General features: G+C 41.2%; 1 protein-coding gene across 1 annotated transcript in view; it reads left to right on the forward strand.

The window, feature by feature from the left end:
* Positions 1–10,240: 10,240 nt before the first annotated feature.
* Positions 10,241–20,248, forward strand: part of cyth3b (cytohesin 3b) — a 48,694-nt gene continuing 38,686 nt past the window's right edge. Inside the window, exon 1 of the mRNA XM_042504656.2 lies at positions 10,241–10,616. Within this exon, the coding sequence (XP_042360590.1) occupies positions 10,598–10,616 (19 nt within the window). The 5' untranslated portion in view covers positions 10,241–10,597. The remainder of the gene's footprint in view (positions 10,617–20,248) is intronic.

The following is a 20,248-nucleotide window of genomic DNA, read 5'->3' on the forward strand; positions in this document are numbered from 1 at the left end:
AAAAATAAAAAATAAAATCAATTCATTTAAGTACTGAGTATCAAAAACAATGATAATATATGGTATAAAAACCCAATAATAAGTTCAGTATGAAAAATTGAACTGAATACAATTACAGTATGATTATAATAACAAAATCTAAAACCTCCAGTCCAGGTTAATGGGCAGGGCTGATGTGCCGTGACATCACAAATGATGTCACCAGTCCAGGTTAATGGGCAGGGCTGATGTGCCGTGACATCACAAATGATGTCACCAGTCCAGCTTCATGGGCAAGACTTATGTGCTGTGACATCATGAATGATGTCACCAGTCAAGGTATTTGGGCAGGGATTATGCCTCGTGACATCACCAAATGATGTCATCAACATCTGTTTCAGAGAGTTTACGAATAGAACCCCTGGTCTGCGTTCAGATCATCGTTCCCTCCAGTCTCTGGAGGGAGTGTTGCTGGACTGCTCTGATGCCCGGGGCCCAGCCGCTGGCAGCGCCTTGCTTCATGCTACATGTTGCGGGCCAGCTGTTTCGCGTAGGGCTCGGACACTTCTGGCTTGTCCGAGCCCGCAGCGCAAGCGCGAAATTGACTGAGACTGCTCCAGGCTGACTTCGTGGAGATCAGAGAACCAAGCGGGTGGGTGGGTGGCAAGAAACAAACACATCAGTCACTGTGGACGGATACATAGTGGACGTCGGAGGAGCTGTTTACATCCAGCCATTAGCCGAAAATCAACTGCAATGTATCAACAGCCGGTGACGAAGACTGACGGAGGTTAAACTGAGTTACTCAATGATACCTTCAAGCTCCATTCAGTTAAAATGAGCACTAAGCGAAAGTCAAGTTCTCATGATGTGTTCAATGCGACCCTGTAAGATTTAGGTTTCAAAAAACAATCAATAATAAACAAATCAATAATACTGGCATTCATCGTATAAGTGGCAAATAATTTCATTTTCATAATTACAAAACAGATTTTTCATCAATATCGTCTGTGATTCCTGGGAGCATCTGGTTTACAAGATAAATCAAATGTATCATTTGAAATGAGACTTCTCAAACCCTTTAACAGTCACAGTAAGAAATGCTGTTTCAAAAAATTATACGACATTATAGACCATAGAGTATGTTAACAAAATGCATCCATTTATTCATAAAAAACCCCAACATTTTCTTTGTATAATGTGTTTAAAAAGAGCAAAAGTGGTTGTAATATAATAGAATTCTGGGGTTAAAAGTAACATCATATAATAAACATCTAATAATAAATAAGAAAAAATAAGTAGGTGCAAATAAAAATAAATCCAGTCGAAAAAATTTGTGAGGAATTACAAAAAAAATTGCAATATAATATAATGAAAATCAAAAAAAATACAATTCACTCGATACAGTAAACAAATGAACAACCAAACAAAAAATAAAAAATAAAATCAATTCATTTAAGTACTGAGTATCAAAAACAATAATAATATATGGTATAAAAACCCAATAATAAGTTCAGTATGAAAAATAGAACTGAATACAATTACAGTATGATTATAATAACAAAATCTAAAACCTCCAGTCCAGGTTAATGGGCAGGGCTGATGTGCCGTGACATCACAAATGATGTCACCAGTCCAGCTTAATGGGCAGGGCTGATGTGCCGTGACATCACAAATGATGTCACCAGTCCAGGTTAATGGGCAGGGCTGATGTGCCGTGACATCACAAATGATGTCACCAGTCCAGGTTAATGGGCAGGGCTGATGTGCCGTGACATCACAAATGATGTCACCAGTCCAGCTTCATGGGCAAGACTTATGTGCTGTGACATCATAAATGATGTCACCAGTCAAGGTATTTGGGCAGGGATTATGCCTCGTGACATCACCAAATGATGTCATCAACATCTGTTTCAGAGAGTTTACGAATAGAACCCCTGGTCTGCGTTCAGATCATCGTTCCCTCCAGTCTCTGGAGGGAGTGTTGCTGGACTGCTCTGATGCCCGGGGCCCAGCCGCTGGCAGCGCCTTGCTTCATGCTACATGTTGCGGGCCAGCTGTTTCGCGTAGGGCTCGGACAAGCCAGAAGTGTCCGAGCCCGCAGCGCAAGCGCGAAACTGACTGAGACTGCTCCAGGCTGACTTCGTGGAGATCAGAGAACCAAGCGGGTGGGTGGGTGGCAAGAAACAAACACATCAGTCACTGTGGACGGATACATAGTGGACGTTGGAGGAGCTGCTTACATCCAGCCATTAGCCGAAAATCAACTGCAATGTATCAACAGCCGGTGACGAAGACTGACGGAGGTTAAACTGAGTTACTCAATGATACCTTCAAGCTCCATTCAGTTAAAATGAGCACTAAGCGAAAGTCAAGTTCTCATGATGTGTTCAATGCGACCCTGTAAGATTTAGGTTTTGGCCAAAAACAATCAATAATAAACAAATCAATAATACTGGCATTCATCATATAAGTGGCAAATAATTTCATTTTCATAATTACAAAACAGATTTTTCATCAATATCGTCTGTGATTCCTGGGAGCATCTGGTTTACAAGATAAATCAAATGTATCATTTGAAATGAGACTTCTCAAACCCTTTAACAGTCACAGTAAGAAATGCTGTTTCAAAAAATTATACGACATTATAGACCATAGAGTATGTTAACAAAATGCATCCATTTATTCATAAAAAACCCCAACATTTTCTTTGTATAATGTGTTTAAAAAGAGCAAAAGTGGTTGTAATATAATAGAATTCTGGGGTTAAAAGTAACATCATATAATAAACATCTAATAATAAATAAGAAAAAAAAGTAGGTGCAAATGAAAATAAATCCAGTCGAAAAAATTTGTGACGTATTACAAAAAAATTGCAATATAATATAATGAAAATCAAAAAATACAAGTCACTCAATACAGTAAACAAATGAACAACCAAACAAAAAATAAAAAATAAAATCAATTCATTTAAGTACTGAGTATCAAAAACAATGATAATATATGGTATAAAAACCCAATAATAAGTTCAGTATGAAAAATAGAACTGAATACAATTACAGTATGATTATAATAACAAAATCTAAAACCTCCAGTCCAGGTTAATGGGCAGGGCTGATGTGCCGTGACATCACAAATGATGTCACCAGTCCAGGTTAATGGGCAAGACTGATGTGCCGTGACATCACAAATGATGTCACCAGTCCAGCTTCATGGGCAGGGCTGATGTGCCGTGACATCATGAATGATGTCACCAGTCAAGGTATTTGGGCAGGGATTATGCCTCGTGACATCACCAAATGATGTCATCAACATCTGTTTCAGAGAGTTTACGAATAGAACCCCTGGTCTGCGTTCAGATCATCGTTCCCTCCAGTCTCTGGAGGGAGTGTTGCTGGACTGCTCTGATGCCCGGGGCCCAGCCGCTGGCAGCGCCTTGCTTCATGCTACATGTTGCGGGCCAGCTGTTTCGCGTAGGGCTCGGACAAGCCAGAAGTGTCCGAGCCCGCAGCGCAAGCGCGAAACTGACTGAGACTGCTCCAGGCTGACTTCGTGGAGATCAGAGAACCAAGCGGGTGGGTGGGTGGCAAGAAACAAACACATCAGTCACTGTGGACGGATACATAGTGGACGTCGGAGGACCTGCTTACATCCAGCCATTAGCCGAAAATCAACTGCAATGTATCAACAGCCGGTGACGAAGACTGACGGAGGTTAAACTGAGTTACTCAATGATACCTTCAAGCTCCATTCAGTTAAAGAAGCCATCAAACTCTTGTTTAAATCAAGCCCCCAGGAGGTGCACCAGGCTCTGATGCAAATTTCACATAGTGGCCAAAAGTGGAATTACACCATCCGGGTCAGTCAGTTGATGCCCATGGGCCCAGAAATACTTTTCCCCATTGACTTACATTAGGAAAGAGGAAATAAGTAAATATTTATAAACCAAAATTTAAAAAGTCTAAAAGAGTCACAAGATTAAATTTTTTAGACCACCTTTCAAGCTAGTGAAGCACTAAACCGCTCTTAGCTGCTGCAGGTCTCTAGTGCGCATGCCTTTTGGACCAGTAGATCCAGGTATTGTATACCTGGAATAAGAGCTTTTTTTTGCTTCATGCAGCTCTTATAAAGATGAACGTGGCCCTGCCTCCTTGAATGTATCCACACTTTTTAATACATCCATGTTTAAACACTCTTAGCAGTAAAATACAACCCATCTTCTTTGTAGCTTCAATGATGTTCCCACTTTACGACCTCAAAGCACATAAACCGTCGGAGGAACGACTTTCCAACTCAGAAACTCAGAGAAGAAGACTGATTATGTAAAGACAGAAACTGTTGTAGAGGGATTAAAACTCTAGTGTCCAGTGGGGCTTACTGGGGACCTACACTGCAATGGAGACACAAAGGCTGAAAGAGTAACAGGGTGTGGTAGGACGCTGTTACGCTTCTGTCTTTGATTGTTTGCTTATTGTCTCTTGATGAAAACACAACAGTTCTGCCTGCATAGTTCATATTGGTGCATGTCTACAACCGTATCATAGTCCTGCCATGAGCAAAATGAGTGTTCTTGCTTGATTAACTAATATTGCGTGGCAGGCCACATGTAGTATATTTTAAGACAAACCACGGGCCATTTAAAATCTGTCCGAGGGCCATGATTGGCCCCTAGGCTGGACTTTGCACATGCCTGTTCTTACTAGAACCCATCACAAAGGGTTAAACCTAGAACCATCTGTGAAAAGTTTGACCCAAAACCCCCTGTGAGGTTCTCCAGAGAACCTCTCTATGGTATGATGGTTACACCAATAATCATCTCTGGCTGTTGATCCAAAATCCAAACTGTTCATCAACTTCTTGTGTCTCAAATAAACAGGAAATAAGGCTTTATTTATTGATTTGTTTATTTTTTAGCATTTAAGATGCCCAAATGAAGATTTAGAAAATTAATTAAACTTCACATATTTGCAGTGAAGTGACTATAGTGTGTCAAATCACAATTATTCACTTAACGTATGGCATTTTTATTGTGACTGACAGCCACTCATGGGCATTTATAAATAACACACATTAATTCACCACGTCTATGCATAGAGAATGGATTATGAATGCTAAATGTAATCAAACAGTAATCCACATGATTTTTATCTCTGATGCTTTTAGTCTTTAAACGTGATTTATGCTGATCCCTCTCACCCTCAGCTTGAGGTTTTGCCACTGGAGAGCATTACTGTGCATAACGTCCTCTTTGTGGTTTATTTAAATAGACCTGAGTTACACCTTCAATTTGAATGCCGTCAACCGGGGGACGAGAGGCATATGCAAAGCGTTAAAAAGGATGAGATCAGGTGCTGAGATGAGCTCCGAGCTGACCTCAAAACTGAATCAAAGGAGTGAGTGGGGGAGGAGAAGAGGAGGAAGCAAGAGAGAGAGTAAAATGTGGAGGAGGGAGATTTGTGTATTTGCTGTAGTCATATTGTGGCACTGAAATAGGTCATACAGCAAAAGAGCATTCAAATATGCACCTATTTTCAGAGGTGTAAATGTGACATTTTTCTGTTTTCATCATTTTTGAATTTGCATTCCTGCTTTAATGTGTCAGACAAGTGCAGTTTTATTTTGTTCACAGCATCAAAAAATGTCGAAATAATTGCTGCTTTTGACTTGTTTGCATTATGCCTTATATTAATTGAAAAACTGCATTTTGCACGCCACTGTGCTGTTTTACTGTCGTATCTTGTTCACATAATCTCCACTGATAATCACTAAAATTACTTCTTGGGTAACTGATGGTGTGTGTGCGTGTATGAGTGTGTGTGTGTGTGTGTGTGTGTGTGTGTGTGTGTGTGTGTGTGTGTGTGTGTGTTCTAACTGAGTGTATGGATGTAAAACCTTTTGTTAAGCACGGGAGTAAACTTTAGGGGAATAACCTTTACAGCTTGTTATGTAACCACAGCAGGTCCAGGAGGATTGTATTTTAAATGTAGGGACGCACACACTCACAGCTTCACGTGAAAGTTCTCGGGTACACACTGCTGCCTTTGTGCCCTGCGGACAGAGTCCAAATAAAGACTCTACTCATTTGTGTCCTTGGGCGCAGAAAATCAACTCAACTTTGCCCTTCGATCAGATGCCGTCAGAGATGCAGAGCTGGATATAAAACCAGAGTGAAGGAAGTAGGAAATCCTGCTGCATTCGGCTTCCTGTGACCTTTTGTCACACACGCCATCACGGCAAAGATTAACCTTCCACAACAGGAAGGAGGTGAAACCCCAGTTACATCCCCAGCTTGAGGACAGTCCAGGTCACAATTTGGGGGATAAACACATAAAGGAAGATGGGAACTCCCAAATTCACCTCTGAATCAGCATAATATCAATCAAAAAAGGGAGCTAAAATTACTATAGAGGGGCGAAGGTCCTCCCCATTTAATGACCCCCATGGGACCATATTTTGGAAAAAATATGCACTGCTGTCAATGGCGAGAGACGATAAATGTTATGATCCCTTTTGAATTGTACCACGAATTACACATATGATGCAATTCAAAAGGTAATTGGACGAGTCACAGTTTGTCATAGGTTTGTAGTACATTTTAGTTTTGTGTGACTGTATATAATAATAGCCATAGCTACTTTGATGTAACCCCATTGGTTTGTAGACTGTAGTTTGTAAGCCTTGAGTTCTAAATTTCAGCCAAAATGTATCATATTTGGAGGTGTGAAGGTGCAAGGAGTGGATTTGTGGTAAACAAACAATTATGTTACTTACATGTTTTGTTCAACAAGATGATCTTCACAAATGAACACAACTTTTATGATTTTTGAAGCTTAAATGTAGTTGCCAGAACTAAAGAGTAAAATGTTCGGCTTTGAATGAACTACTATGGTCCCATGACTTAATGATACAACCACAATGAGGCTGTAAAGTCGTGTTTGGCATGATGATGTTCTGTAGTCTCATTTAACCACATTTTTTAAGACACATAAAAGATTTAAAATTCATGAATGGGGTATTTACTGGCACATTTTATATTGTAGAGCCAAATGGGAAAATCTCTGAAGCTTGTTTTAACCACAGACCTTATTTCAGGTTTCTACCTAAAAACCCATTCAAAAAACCCATGTCTTTGAGACGAGGGAACCACGAGTGCTGAAATGCTAACTGATTTCTTGGATTTGGGACTCATTCCTGCACTGCTCAACAAGATCATATAGTGGTCTACAAGGGGGGGGGACTTCCTCCATCTATTGCTCCTTACATCCCTTTTATATTTACAGGAAACATGTCGGGTTCAGATACCTCCAGGGGGTTTATGCTATATGACTGCACTTGATTACATTATGAGGGGAATTATTTTGGGGTGGTGAAGGTAGAGAAATGGGGGTTGCTTGTGTGTGTGTCTGTGTGTGTGTAATTATGGTTTGGGCGGTTTTAAAGGGAGGAGGTGATGACCCTCCGGGCATTGCCGTGGTGACTGAAGCATATGAAGTGGTATGACTGCTCAATCAGGTCACGTGAAGTCGGTCAGGAGTACCACAGACGTTTCCCATGAAGATTGGCCTAATCTGCCAGACGTGCGTCTCCCTGGGGGCATGTATGTACCCTCAACGGCACGAGAGTCAGACAGCCCGAAAGCCCCACACATGTTCACTTCAAGCCACAGACTTTTACTCTGTGGAGACTTTGCGGCCCTTGTTTTGTGGTTTCAAATAGTTAGTCTAACACTCTGAATAAAACTGATGTTTTGTTGGTTTTAAAGCTTTAAATTCATCACCAAGGCCACAATCTGGGCCAGACCGAGAGGTCTCGCTCATGACTCATACACACATTAGCATGACATTTATGTGGAGTAGAGCGTATTGAGTGTGTGTGTGTGCCAGAGAGACAGACTTAGGAATCTAATTGCTTTTAATGGAACTTACTACTTCAATGACGATGCTCTGCTTGACCGGGTCCAGCACTGACAGAAACGGACAGCAACACCGTATTTGTCTTACCATATTCCCAAAGCTACCGCCGACATTATGCATATGACCTATTTTCCACTTGTAGCACAGAAAACATTCAAATCAGGCTTTTCTCTATGTGATAACTACTTTGCATCAATCCACTGAGTATGTAAAACTTCGGGAGAAAGACTCTTGCTGGGCCCCAAACTGGAGTGGCTTCACACAGATTTTCCCTCACTAAACACTCCCCTTTTCCCTGTTTTCTTTTGGGGGTTTTTCCCACTCTACTAAGTGCTGCACATCTTTGGGAATTAAGTTTCCTTTAAAACACATGGTTAGGTCTTCACAGCCTATGCTTCATGCCAGATTGCAGAGAAAACAAACACTGTCTGGATGCATGAACCCAAATATCTGATAAATTCACACTAACCCATCACCATAGGGGAGTTTATCCAGGTGTAACCTTACTGTAGGGCTCTAGTTTTTCTTGCTCTTGTCATCCGGCACCAGGCTGCACCAGACTGGATCATGCCGGATCGAGGGGGTTTAGTGGATTGTGTAATCACTGATGATGTTAACTTGTAGAAAATGACTCATTTGAGCCTCTCATTGACTGCTCTGCTACAGTGCTGTTACCTTTTTGGAAGATTGTGACTCTATCTCTAAGACAGACAAGTGACAAGTGAATTCAAATACTTACTCTATATAAAAAAGTTAGGTTAGTCATTTGCTTAAACGAAATCAATTTATAGTAAAGTTATTGCCTTAATCGCACGACAACGAGAAATCAGGAGAACTGTTTGTGTTATGTCTGGAGAATGTCACTTTGTTTAGGACAGAGGACAGAGAATGAAACATTTGTCCAAAAGAGACACCTATGAATAAACAAATGAGTGAATATGTTTAAACATCTGTTCATGCTTGACCATCGGAGTAATGCACACAGGAAGTGAGACCCCCTCCTTCTCTGCAGAGGCAGGAATGCTATAATTGAAACCACGTGTGCTGGAGAAACAAGCTCTCTCTCTCTCTGAATCTGTGTATGTGTAATTCAGCCAACTATTTCCTAACCTGATCACTCTCCCGGCTTATGTAAGAGCCTCGTCCACTAGTCCTCATAGTTTGATCTGAAATATTTTTATTGTTATATTTTGGATTGGTATGGATTATGAAAAGTATACTGATACAATTTCATGCCATTTGGAGCAGCTGGGTAGCTCCACTTGATTCATTTGCTAAATCATGTTTGAACATATAGTGTTCTCCAAAAACTTTTCTATCTTTCCCTATACATTTGTGCCTTTTTGCAAAACTTTCCTTTCTCAGATAAAGGCTTACTGACTGCAATACTTTGCACCAAAGAAACTCTGAGAGATATGAGAGAAAATACTGTGTAACACTGTGCATTAGAGGAAATAAATGGTCTTCTTGATGTCAACTTGTATTCATAAAAATGTGAAAGTGTATTGATGCTGGTATTTTCCCTCATTGATATAAGTGGAGTGGACAGAATAAGAGAAACAGTATAATCCCACCGACCGCAGCCTCCAAAATGGCCTGAAGAATCAACATTAGCATGAAGGTAGGATTTATTGTAGGACTGATGCATTAGACAGCATTAGTTTTAGCAAGGTGTACTTAATAAACTGGCAACTTGGTGCAGAAAAGAAAAATAAAATATTCATTGTTAAATAAATTTGAAGTCTATTACATGTGCTGACACCACAATCGTAGGCAGATCATAGCACAATAGGCCCCTGGTCCTGGACCACAAAAATCTATCTATACACACACGCACACTACATCTATTTAGATGTGTGTGTGTGTGTGTGTGTGTGTGTGTGTGTGAGAGAGAGAGAGAGAGAGAGAGAAAGAGTCCTCTTAGCGACCACTACTCTATATATGTGTGTGTGTGTGTAGATAGATATTAATTATTATTAATTCTCTATATTAATTAAATTGCCATTAAAACTTGAGGGGTAAAATCAAATAGAGCAATCGCAGCATAATTAAAGCATATAGTATAATCAATAAAAAACATTATAGGTGGTGTAATTTGTTGAGTATAGTCTCACTGTTGCCTGGAGTCATGTGAACACTGATCGGCGATGAATGCTGACGCGCAGCATGGGCTGTGCAGTGGAGCTGGGATTAACAAACTAGTGTCAAATTTTAAAGAACACCACATACACACTTCCTCTTTTAAATTCCAAAATACAACAAATAACTACCTGCTAGGTAGTGCGCATGTGGGACTTTTATTTTGAAGACACAGTCACCCGCACTTCCGATAGCGCTCCCGTGATGTGTGGAGCAACTTGACGCAACCATGTCAACTACTCTCCCGATACTAGTGGAGTGAAGGCGTATTTGGAGGGATAACGATAACACGCTCGTCCACTGTGGGCAAAAAGACACCACCGCCGCTGCAGACGCACAGCTCACTGACTGAATGCAACCGGAGGGACCGCCGCGCGACTGGGAGGCGTAAATGGCCATAACATTTCCAAAAAGACAGACGCTGCCCGTGAGACAACCTGTGTACCAAATGCGTCCTGAAAATTAGGACGCGTTTCTGCTATATGCATTAGAGCCACCTTTTTTTTCGTACGACGGAAGTTTCTGTGACCGATTTTTGGGGGATCTTTCATTTATAGGCTGCAAACATGGACGAGGACAACCAAGGTATGATTCATTCAATGCAATTCAGAGACATGATTTGTAGCTGTTTTTAACAGTCAGGAGACATGTGCCTCTGTAGCCTGCTAATAATATTTGTCATTGTATTGATAATAATGTTATGGGTACTGACTTGGCCTGTGATTTCACTGATTTGAGACTTGACAAGGAGTAAGTTAATGCTACATGCTGCAACATTGATCTGTCCACAGTCAGTTATCTTTCCCACATCAGCATTTTCTGGTAAAGACTCTTAAATGAGCAGAACCCCCGATCACCCATGCTGTGTTATGATGTGTCAAGAGTCCTATATGCTAGATGTGAGAAGGTGTAAAGATTGACCTACATTCAGAGTGATGATAAGACTCAACAAGGTTATTATTAGGTTTGGATGGATCAGCATGACGACTGTCAATGCATCAGACTGGTATTAGTGCTGTGGCCAGTAGACTTGTGTTTATCTAAGCCTTTGTCAGCCGTGGGCTGGTGTCACTCTGGCCCAACAGGTCCGCTCACACCCAGGCACAGCCATGACACAGGAGTTCATTTATTTACTCATGACCAAAGTGTTGGCACAGATGTGTCACTGCAACACCAGCCTGTAGATAAGACATCCACTCCACATAGTTCAGCACAGGGAAAGGTTTAGAAACTTTTGAGGTGAAATGCGTTAAGACTTGGAGCACGTGTAAAGCCCTGTTTCTTGGCAATAGCTCTGAATAGCCTACAACCCTGGACAAATTATGAGACAACAAGCCCCTGCATGTCAATGGTCTCTGAGCAAAACACCCAAACTCAATCTTTGTGGCCATTTTCTGACTCTTTTTGGTTGTTTTGCATCCAAGTGTGATCATTTTGAGTGTGTTTTTGGTAGTTTTGTATCTCTTGGTAGTTGTTTTGCCTCTCTTAGTGGTCACTCTGCATCTCTTTGTGGTCATCTTGGTGGTCATTTTGTGTCTTTGTGGTCACTACGCCACTTAATGGTCATCTTGCATCTCTTGTTTCTTTGTGGTCGTTATCAATCTGTTTTGGTAGTTTCCTGTCACTTGATGGCCGTTTAGCATGTCATTATAGTCTTTTTTGCATGTGCTTATTTTGCGTTTTGGTGGTCGTTTTGCAGCTTGTTGGTCATTTTGCAACACTTAATGGTAATCTTGCATTACTTGGTTATTTTGCATGTGTTGATGGTCATTTTGTGCGTCTTTGTGGTCCTTATGGTTGTCTTGCAAAGGTCGTTGGTTGTTTTGTGTCTCTTTGTGGTTGTCTTGTATCTTTTAATGGTCATTTTGCATCTCTTTTTGGTTGTATTACATGTCTTGGTGATTTCCATGTCTTAGTGGTCATTTTGCACCACTTTGTGATTGTTTTGTGTCTCTTTTTGTTAATTTTGTGCCACTTTGTGGTTGTTTTGCATATCTTTTTGGTTGTCTTGCATCTTTTGATGATCATTGTGCATCTCTTTGTGGTATTATTACATGTCTTGGTGGAGATTTCCATGTTTCCATTTTGTGCCATTTTTCTGTGGTTGTTCTCTGTTTCATGGTAAAAAAAAATGTCATGCCTTATTGGTCATCCTCGTCTCTCTGTGGTCATATTTCATGTCTTGGTAGTCACTTTGCCCCTTATTGTGATTGTTTTGTGTCTCTGGTCATTTTTTGTGTGTTGGTGTTCGTTTTGCATCTTGTATAGATCATATTGCACTTCTTTGCAGTCATTTTGCATCTCTTCTTGATTGGTTGTCATCTCCTCATAGTTGTTTTGTGTCTCTTTTGATTTTTACCTTCACTTCATCCAGAGGTTCTAGTGCAGGGACCCCTGGACCTGTAGCCGGTGAACCTGTCCTGTAAATCCATCCATAATACTAACAAGCCAACTACGTTTTACCTTCTCACTCTGTTAGAGGCATCAGGGACAGCCAATCAGATTTCAGAGGGGCCTGTAGCCCGCTTTTGGTCCCATCCCTCTGTTTGAGCAAACTACTAAGCCTGTAATCATAAACTGAATCCTGTGGGTGACAAACCATCACTTATGTTGTCTCACTTCTGTAAGTCAGTGGTATTCAGTGCCACATGCTCTCTGCTTGCAGAGCTGCAGGATGTGACTATCTGCTAGAGTATTACAATGCATGGCATGCGGGCATAAAGCTGTCATTGTGCTGTTTGCGGCCAGCCTGGCCTCCAGCGGTGGCACACGTCAGCACAGCCCCACAGACAGACATATGGTGCTGTGATGCCAACCAGGGATAGCTGACAACAGCCAGGAGCAGATAAACACACACACATACACACACGCATATATTCACGTCTGCACGCTGACACACTGACACTCACACAAATTACATTTTTTCTTTATGGCACTGTTTGCAGGGAAGATAGATGGATGGATCATGACGTAGAATGATGTGTGTGTGTGTGTGTGTGTGTGTGTGTGTGTGTGTGAGAGAGCAGGTATGAGTGTGTGATTTACGCCACAGTCTGACCTGCCATCTGGAAAAAATAGTGTCCTGGATGCTGCAGGAAAGAGAAGCTGCAGTGCTTCATTGTTTTTAGTTTTGGTGTTTAGCTTTGTGTTGAAATTTTGCGAAGATTATCCACAAATTGCCATTATAAAAACTTAACACCCACACGAAAGCCCACAGCAGAGCCAGGCACTCGGGGTATCGCAGAACAAGTAGATGATGAGCTATCGTGCTAGTGAGGATTACAAGCATGGATCTACTCAGCGTGATTTGGCGGGTGTGTGGCAGGTTGGTTGACTAAGTTCAATATCTGACAGTCATTCCCCACAAAGGGACACACACACATTTTTCCAGGCAACAAGTCGAGTGAGAGGAAGTGAGGTGGACAGAGTGAGACACTGAGGTGTCAGATGGAGAGCAGACAGCGAGAAAGGCGTGAGGATGGAAAGAACGTGTGACCGCAATGAGTGAGAGTGAGACATAGTCGTAGTAGCAGTGATGGTGAGATGTCTGAGAGGGAATGAGAGAGCGAGACAGGAGGAGATGTGTGTGGAGGGGATAAGGGGAGGGCGGGATGAAGTGCCAGAGCAAAGTTGGAAAATGGCCAAAGAATATGGAGCACTGCCAGTGAAAGACAGCGAGGGAGGGTGGTGGTGGACTAGATATTCTTACTGAATCAATTCTCCAGTGTATAACAGGAGTTTCTCTCAATGAAAGTCATTCTTTTTTGTCATAATTAACTCACTGAACAGTGAGCAGAGCATGGCCATCCATCAAACCTGGTCATACTTTTGATGGAAATTCAGTTTTCATTTATTTTCCATCTTCCTCTCCATGTTTTTTTTTTTCCTGAAATGTTCTCTGTGTTGGAGAAAAGAGAGTAACATTACCATACACTTTTTTCCATGCTAGTGGCTGTATGGATGGATGGCAGTGTTGGTTGGTCCACCACTTTGTTCGAGACTAAAATAGTTCAGCAACTTCGGAAATGATTGCCATAAAATTTTGTACATGCATTCACAGTCTCCAGAGGAGGAGTCTTAATGATTTTGGTGATCCCTTGACTTCTTTTGTAGGGCTACCAGGATGTTGACATTTGTGGTTACGATTGAAATGTTGCGAAAAACAATCGGATCGATTGCCATGAATTCGGAATTTATTGTTATTCTGGTGATCCTCAGACTTTCTTTTTTTTTTTTACCAACTATTTTTATTGATTTTTGACACAATATGCAGGTGTATGTCAACCAGTAACTGCCATCAGTGTCCCAACACATAAATATCAGGGAAATGAAAGACAGAAAATAATAACAATTAAATAAAAACCAGAAATACTAACAAATGAAATACATATTTGACATTCTCTTAATAAATGTACACATTGTGTGATACAGCCCTACTATTATGATAATAATAGTAACAGATTCAGAGAGGTAATGAAAAATATAGACCTGCACCAACATTTCGAACAGCTTGAGCTGTAGGCTACTTTTTGGTTTTTGTTTGTTATGTGCTTATTAGTGAATGCTAGCATGCTTAAATAATGTAGTGAAGATGGTATTACGCATGTCGAACATTAGCTATGTTAGCATTTTAATTTTGAGCATGTAGGCATGCTGATGTTGCTGACCTCTGTTGGAGGTCTGGGGAATTCTCCCCTGTCACTTTTCTTTGATAAGCTCTATTTTTTTCTTCACTCTGGCACTTAATTCACTTTCAAATAAAAAAAGGTCAGTGTTAATCAATTTATTTTCACTCTAAAAACTGGTTAATGGACCAAGCTGGCACCCTATCTGGTCCGCGGGCCGTAAGTTGAGTATCACTGCTGTAGACTCTTAGTGTTGTTTTCGTTCTCCTATTTTAATCTTTATTTAACTATTGTTGTTTTTCTCATATCAGTTACTTTTCTGCAACCACTGTCAGCCATACTGCACAAGGCTTAGAGAAAAAGGGTTCATAGTAATCCATCTGACACGCATGACAGTCAACAATACAATGCCCTCTGCCGCAACAGTCGCTCAATGGACAAAGGGCCAACAAGAGCCCACAAAGCTTTGCAGTAGAGCCAGTCTGACTGAGTGTAGCTTACTGTAACACATTCAGGTTCTGCATGACTGACTGTGATAGTCCAACAAATGCACACCTACAGTATCTCTGCTTCCTCTTCGTCAGTGTTATCCTTGTTAGTTGGTGAGCTGTTTATACATCTTCAGCGGAGACTTCATGAGTGATGTCCATATGGTATGAATCAGAGCATTTATGCTAGACACTGGCTTCACAGCACGCCTTGTGACGGCTTGAGAGTTTGGCTACAGACTGCTCTATTTACACACTGTGAAAACCAGCCATTTAATCTTGGCAATTTAGTGCGTGGGTGTGTGTGTCAGTGTGTGGTCTGTGGGGTTATGGTACGCTGCAGTCCAACTCGGGCGAGGACAGACGCACACGAGGAGCTGGGCTTTGAGATCTCTGGGCCATTCATCCACCGGCTGCAGGACAGTGCCAGCAGCTTCCTGCTTTGTTCAGGATTTGTGTTTTTGTCTTTGGAGTAGATTTGCAGCTGCTGTCTCTTCCCCACAGCCCACACGCTGTCAGGTGGCTGAGAGAGGAGTGTCCTGAAGTCTTTATGGAGTGTAGGATCAAATAATGCTTTAATAGTACACACCTCTTTAGACTGTATATTTAATATTTTATATCTTTTAAGAGGGTCACCTTGTTCACCTGTGCTGCAGATATCTACGGAGAATTTAGCTGTGGGTGTTAACTGAAAGCATGAGTAGGCTCGAGCAGGATCTGTACACAGCCTGTGGGACGTCAAAGGACCTGAGGGCCCTGCAGGAAGTTAGGCAGCAAGAGGGACAGTACAGTAGAGGAGTTGTTCTGTAAAACTCTGGTGACTTACAGTGGAGGGTAGTTCATGTGGCACTGGCAGCAGCAAGGTTTTAGTTTAGATCACCCAGTGTGCAGTCTGCTGTTGTACGTTTTTATTAAATCTATAACTTGTGTCAAAGTTTTTTTTTTTATATTTGAAATGTTCTTTGGAGACTTGGGAGTTGACCCTTTGAAACCCAAACAACCTGACTTGATTTCATTCAAAATCAAAAATGGAAATCAAAAACTTGCAAGAACTTACTGAAAAGTTTAAGGAAATTATATATATATATATATATATATATATATATATATATATATATATATATATATATATATATATATATATATATATATATATATATATATAGTTAAAATAAATAATAAATGAAAAAAAGTAAAATAAAACAAAATGACCTGGAAAAAACGGTTTATAAAATTATAATAATGTCGTAACAGAATTTAAAACATGTTATTATGATTATTGTAAATATTTTTTTCTTTAGCTTTTTCCTTTTTTCTTAGACATTCTACCCTACCTTTTTAAAAATAATTTTGTAAATCTACAAATTTCTTGCAAATTTTGCAAAACATTTCTTACCAATTTGCTCATTGCCATTTTTCCCATGTTTTTGAAAGCAATCAAGCCAATGTGCTCAGAGTAAAGAGGTTTAAATACTTGTGAAAGGCGTCTGAAAGCAGGATGAGAAAAGTGATGTCGCTCCAGGTTTGGGCCGTGGCTTGTGGGTCCAAAGAACAAGCGGATTTTTATAAATGGCGAAATATTAAGCTACTGAAGGAAATTTGTAAACATGACTTCCCTACCTCGTGCAAACTGTGATTAACTTGAGAGATATCAACTTCACCTAATTAATAAGCACACAAAAAAGAGAAATAAAAAACAAACGAGAAAATGAAAATTTCAGTTATATAAGTATAAGAATTATGAATTTAGTGTTATGGACATTTCCCTAGTTTTTTGATCATATCCCCACCCCAAACCAATTTTCTGGTCTTTGGGAACCTACTTACTTACTTTTTTTTTTTTTTGTAACTTCGGGATTTTCCAAGTTGCTCATTATCCTTTGTCCCATGTTTTGGGAAGAAATCAAAGGTGTTCAATTAGCAAAATAAAATGACAAAAATCAATCCCTTAAAAAACAACTGGTTATGTCCTTGCCCAGTTGACAAAAAAACAAAAATATTTATCCAATTCCCCAATCCTTGTGAGAATTATTTTCTTCCTGTGTGTGTTTGTGTGTGATTGGGGGATGTGTCTGTGCATGTGACTCACCCTTGTTAAGTGTGTAAGTGTTTTCTCTGTTTTGACTGCCGTGAATTCTCACTGCTCTCACACACTGTCATGCGCCAGCAGTCCAGCTCACCGCGGCTCAGTAGCTGCTTTGAGAAGCTGATGTAGAGATAAAAAAAAACCTCTGGCTTCCGTATGTGGCTCGACGTCACTGTATAGACTAAAGTCTGTGTGTGTGTGTTTCATCTTCGACAAAAAGGTCAGTGAACACAGAGGGCCCTTGTTGAGTTTGGCCTGGCTGAATATCAGATAGCACATTACATTTACTCATGACAGATCCCCTCAGAGGTTTAAGTTGGACTCAACAGACATTATGTCAGACTGACCCATATGGAAGTCAACTTTGTGGATTTGGATGTGATCTACTTGCGTGAATAAAAGCAAAGTTAAAAGTGAACATGAGGCGTGCATGCAAATCCTGTTGGACCTCCACTCTGTTTTCTCTGCCTGCAAAAAAGGGTTTGAAGTTCTTTTAAAGTGGCTATGACGCTGATGGCAAGACTTAATTTTTGTCTGGAGCAGAGGAAGAAAAGCACACACGGGGGTTTTTAAAGAAAGTATCCAGTTTCGTCTTCATCTAACAGACAGTGCTGCACAGTAAGGGTCTGCTGTTAAACAGCCACACACCGGGATCTGTCTTTGTCCCATTAGGACCATCAAGGGGCTTTAGGACGGAAGATGTGAGGCAAATCGAGCCATTTTTCTCCTCTTTGGAAAGAAAAATCAGAGCGTGCTAAAAAGTCCCAGGAGTCTGAAGTCATGTGCTGAAGTGAAATTCAGGCAAAGAACGTCCTGCTCCACTTGGGCCTTTGTGGGAGTTCATGGCTTCCAGTAAAGTGTGTGTGTGTTTGTGTGTGTGTCAGGTCTGTCGGAAAAGGAAGAGAAGGTCGAGCAGAGTGGACGGGAAACGGGAAAGTTGGAACAATTATGTAAGATTGTTTGACCCGCTGAAGATGCAGGAAAAAGGTGTATCCCATTCTGACTGCCAGTACATCCAGTGCTCCACACTCTGGAAACACAACACACACTCCAACGGGCTATAGTTTACTCTACTAATGCCATGTTGGAATACAATATCATTATATAACTGTGATTTTTATCAGACTTTAAAAGACAAATTGAAGAGAGTGACTTGGGGAAAAGTGGTTTTTCAGGCAAAGATGCCAAAAATTGGATAGTTTCAGCTTCTCGAATGTCAAATTTGCTGCTTTTCCTTTCTTCCATTGCAGTAAATGGAATACCTCATAGACTGTTGGAATATCTGATTTGAGACTAATTCTTTCTCTAGCGCACTTGTGTATTTAGCTCTATAGCCCACTATAAGGCTGGGACATACTGTCTGCATTGGACATTTGAAGACAGCTGTTTGGGTGGAGTAATTATAAAAATGATTGTTAGTGAAAATACTGAATATACCAAAGTTATGAGTGGAGAATCATGCTCTTTTCAACACACTGGCCCCCCAGCTTGAGAGAATGTTGGTTTGCTGTTAGGAGAAAGAGCAGGGTATGAAATATCCAAATTTTTCCTCGTCACGATTCCACATCAGCTCATCGCCATGCGACCATCCAGGCGGAAAGCATTACCGAGCCTTAACTATCATGATGCGGTGGCTGCAGTTGGCTTGACTGAAGTGTTTTGGACTAGAGTGGAAGATGGAAAGATTGGAGCATGTGCTGTTGGCATGCTTGCTATGCGTTAAGTCTGCACGGTCACAAAAAATGGGCTGCACATGGATGTCCGCATAGGGGTCAATAGAGACCCTCCTACACATGGGTGGATGATGACATTTATGTTAAGCGGACTAAAGCGGACCCTTGGTGGACACTATGAATTGGCTTCTGCTTTCTCTGCTCTATCTCACTCCAGTGTGTGTGTGTGTGTGTGTGTGTGTGTGTGTGTTTGTGGGTGTATGTCTGCATAGAGCATCTGGCTTGCCTCCAGCCTCTTACAGCCCTCTTGTCTCTCCTCCTGGGGCTTATGGCACTGCCACTCCAATGCCAGACTGCTTTTAAGAAGAGATTTGTAACACTGTGTGACTTACTCAGGGGGTCAATGTGTCAGTAAACTACTACAGCACATCCTCAGTCTTTGCCAGTATTCTTTTTTTTTTTCTTCTTCTTCTTTTTGCAAAATGGGCATGTTTTCACCCGCTACCCCCACTGCCCTTTTCACTGTAAGATGCTGCTGCATCATGCAAAATTCATTCTTCTTTCATAGGGAGAGAGGATGAGCTATGACTGCGCCGCCGGTGCTGTAAAGACGGCAGAGGTTGTTGCAGCCGTAGTCTTTCCTTTCCCCATCATCAGCTCTGTGCTATTCAGAGTGGCAGCGGTGCTCTGTTTGTCACCGAGAAAGGCTACAAAGAGCACAGCAGGATGACCACGTGACACAGGGGCTCTTGAGCAACCTGTCAGTGTGTATATACACGTGTATGTGTGTGTCGGTTTGTATATGTTTAGGTGAGAGAGATGGAGATGAAGACGTGCAGCAGTGGCACAGATTCAAAGAGAGACTGATAGGGAAGCGGATGCTGCATTCGGATTTTCAAAGTAGGTTAGTGGTGCAAGGCTCAGCCCAGCTGTGTATACCTCAAGCGTCTCTTCTTCCACTATATCACTTGTGGAGGCATCTGCGTGTGTGTGTGTGTATATAAATGCGCACGCATGACTCTGAGTGTGTGCATCTCTTTATATGGTGTGCACACAGAGGATTAGTGTGGGCTGTGTGCCCTCTCCATGCGTAGACAAATGGAGGAGATCAAGTAGGGAGGGATACGGATGACAGTTAGTGGATTATAGGTCAGGGGCTCGGGCTGCTCACTGTCACTTCCCTACTGGAGTGAAACACACACACACACACACACACACACACACACACACACACACACACACACACACTGTATAAAAACTGGATTCATATCATGACAAAAAGGCAGCCCTGAATGGAAAAGAAGAGCCCAAAAAAAAGATATCCTCCATTGTGTTTTCTATTCCT

The sequence above is a fragment of the Plectropomus leopardus genome, chromosome 18 (genome assembly GCF_026936395.1).
Source record: "Plectropomus leopardus strain MGB_pleo_1.0 chromosome 18, ASM2693639v1, whole genome shotgun sequence".
In the NCBI taxonomy this organism is placed as follows: Eukaryota; Metazoa; Chordata; class Actinopteri; order Perciformes; family Serranidae; genus Plectropomus; species Plectropomus leopardus.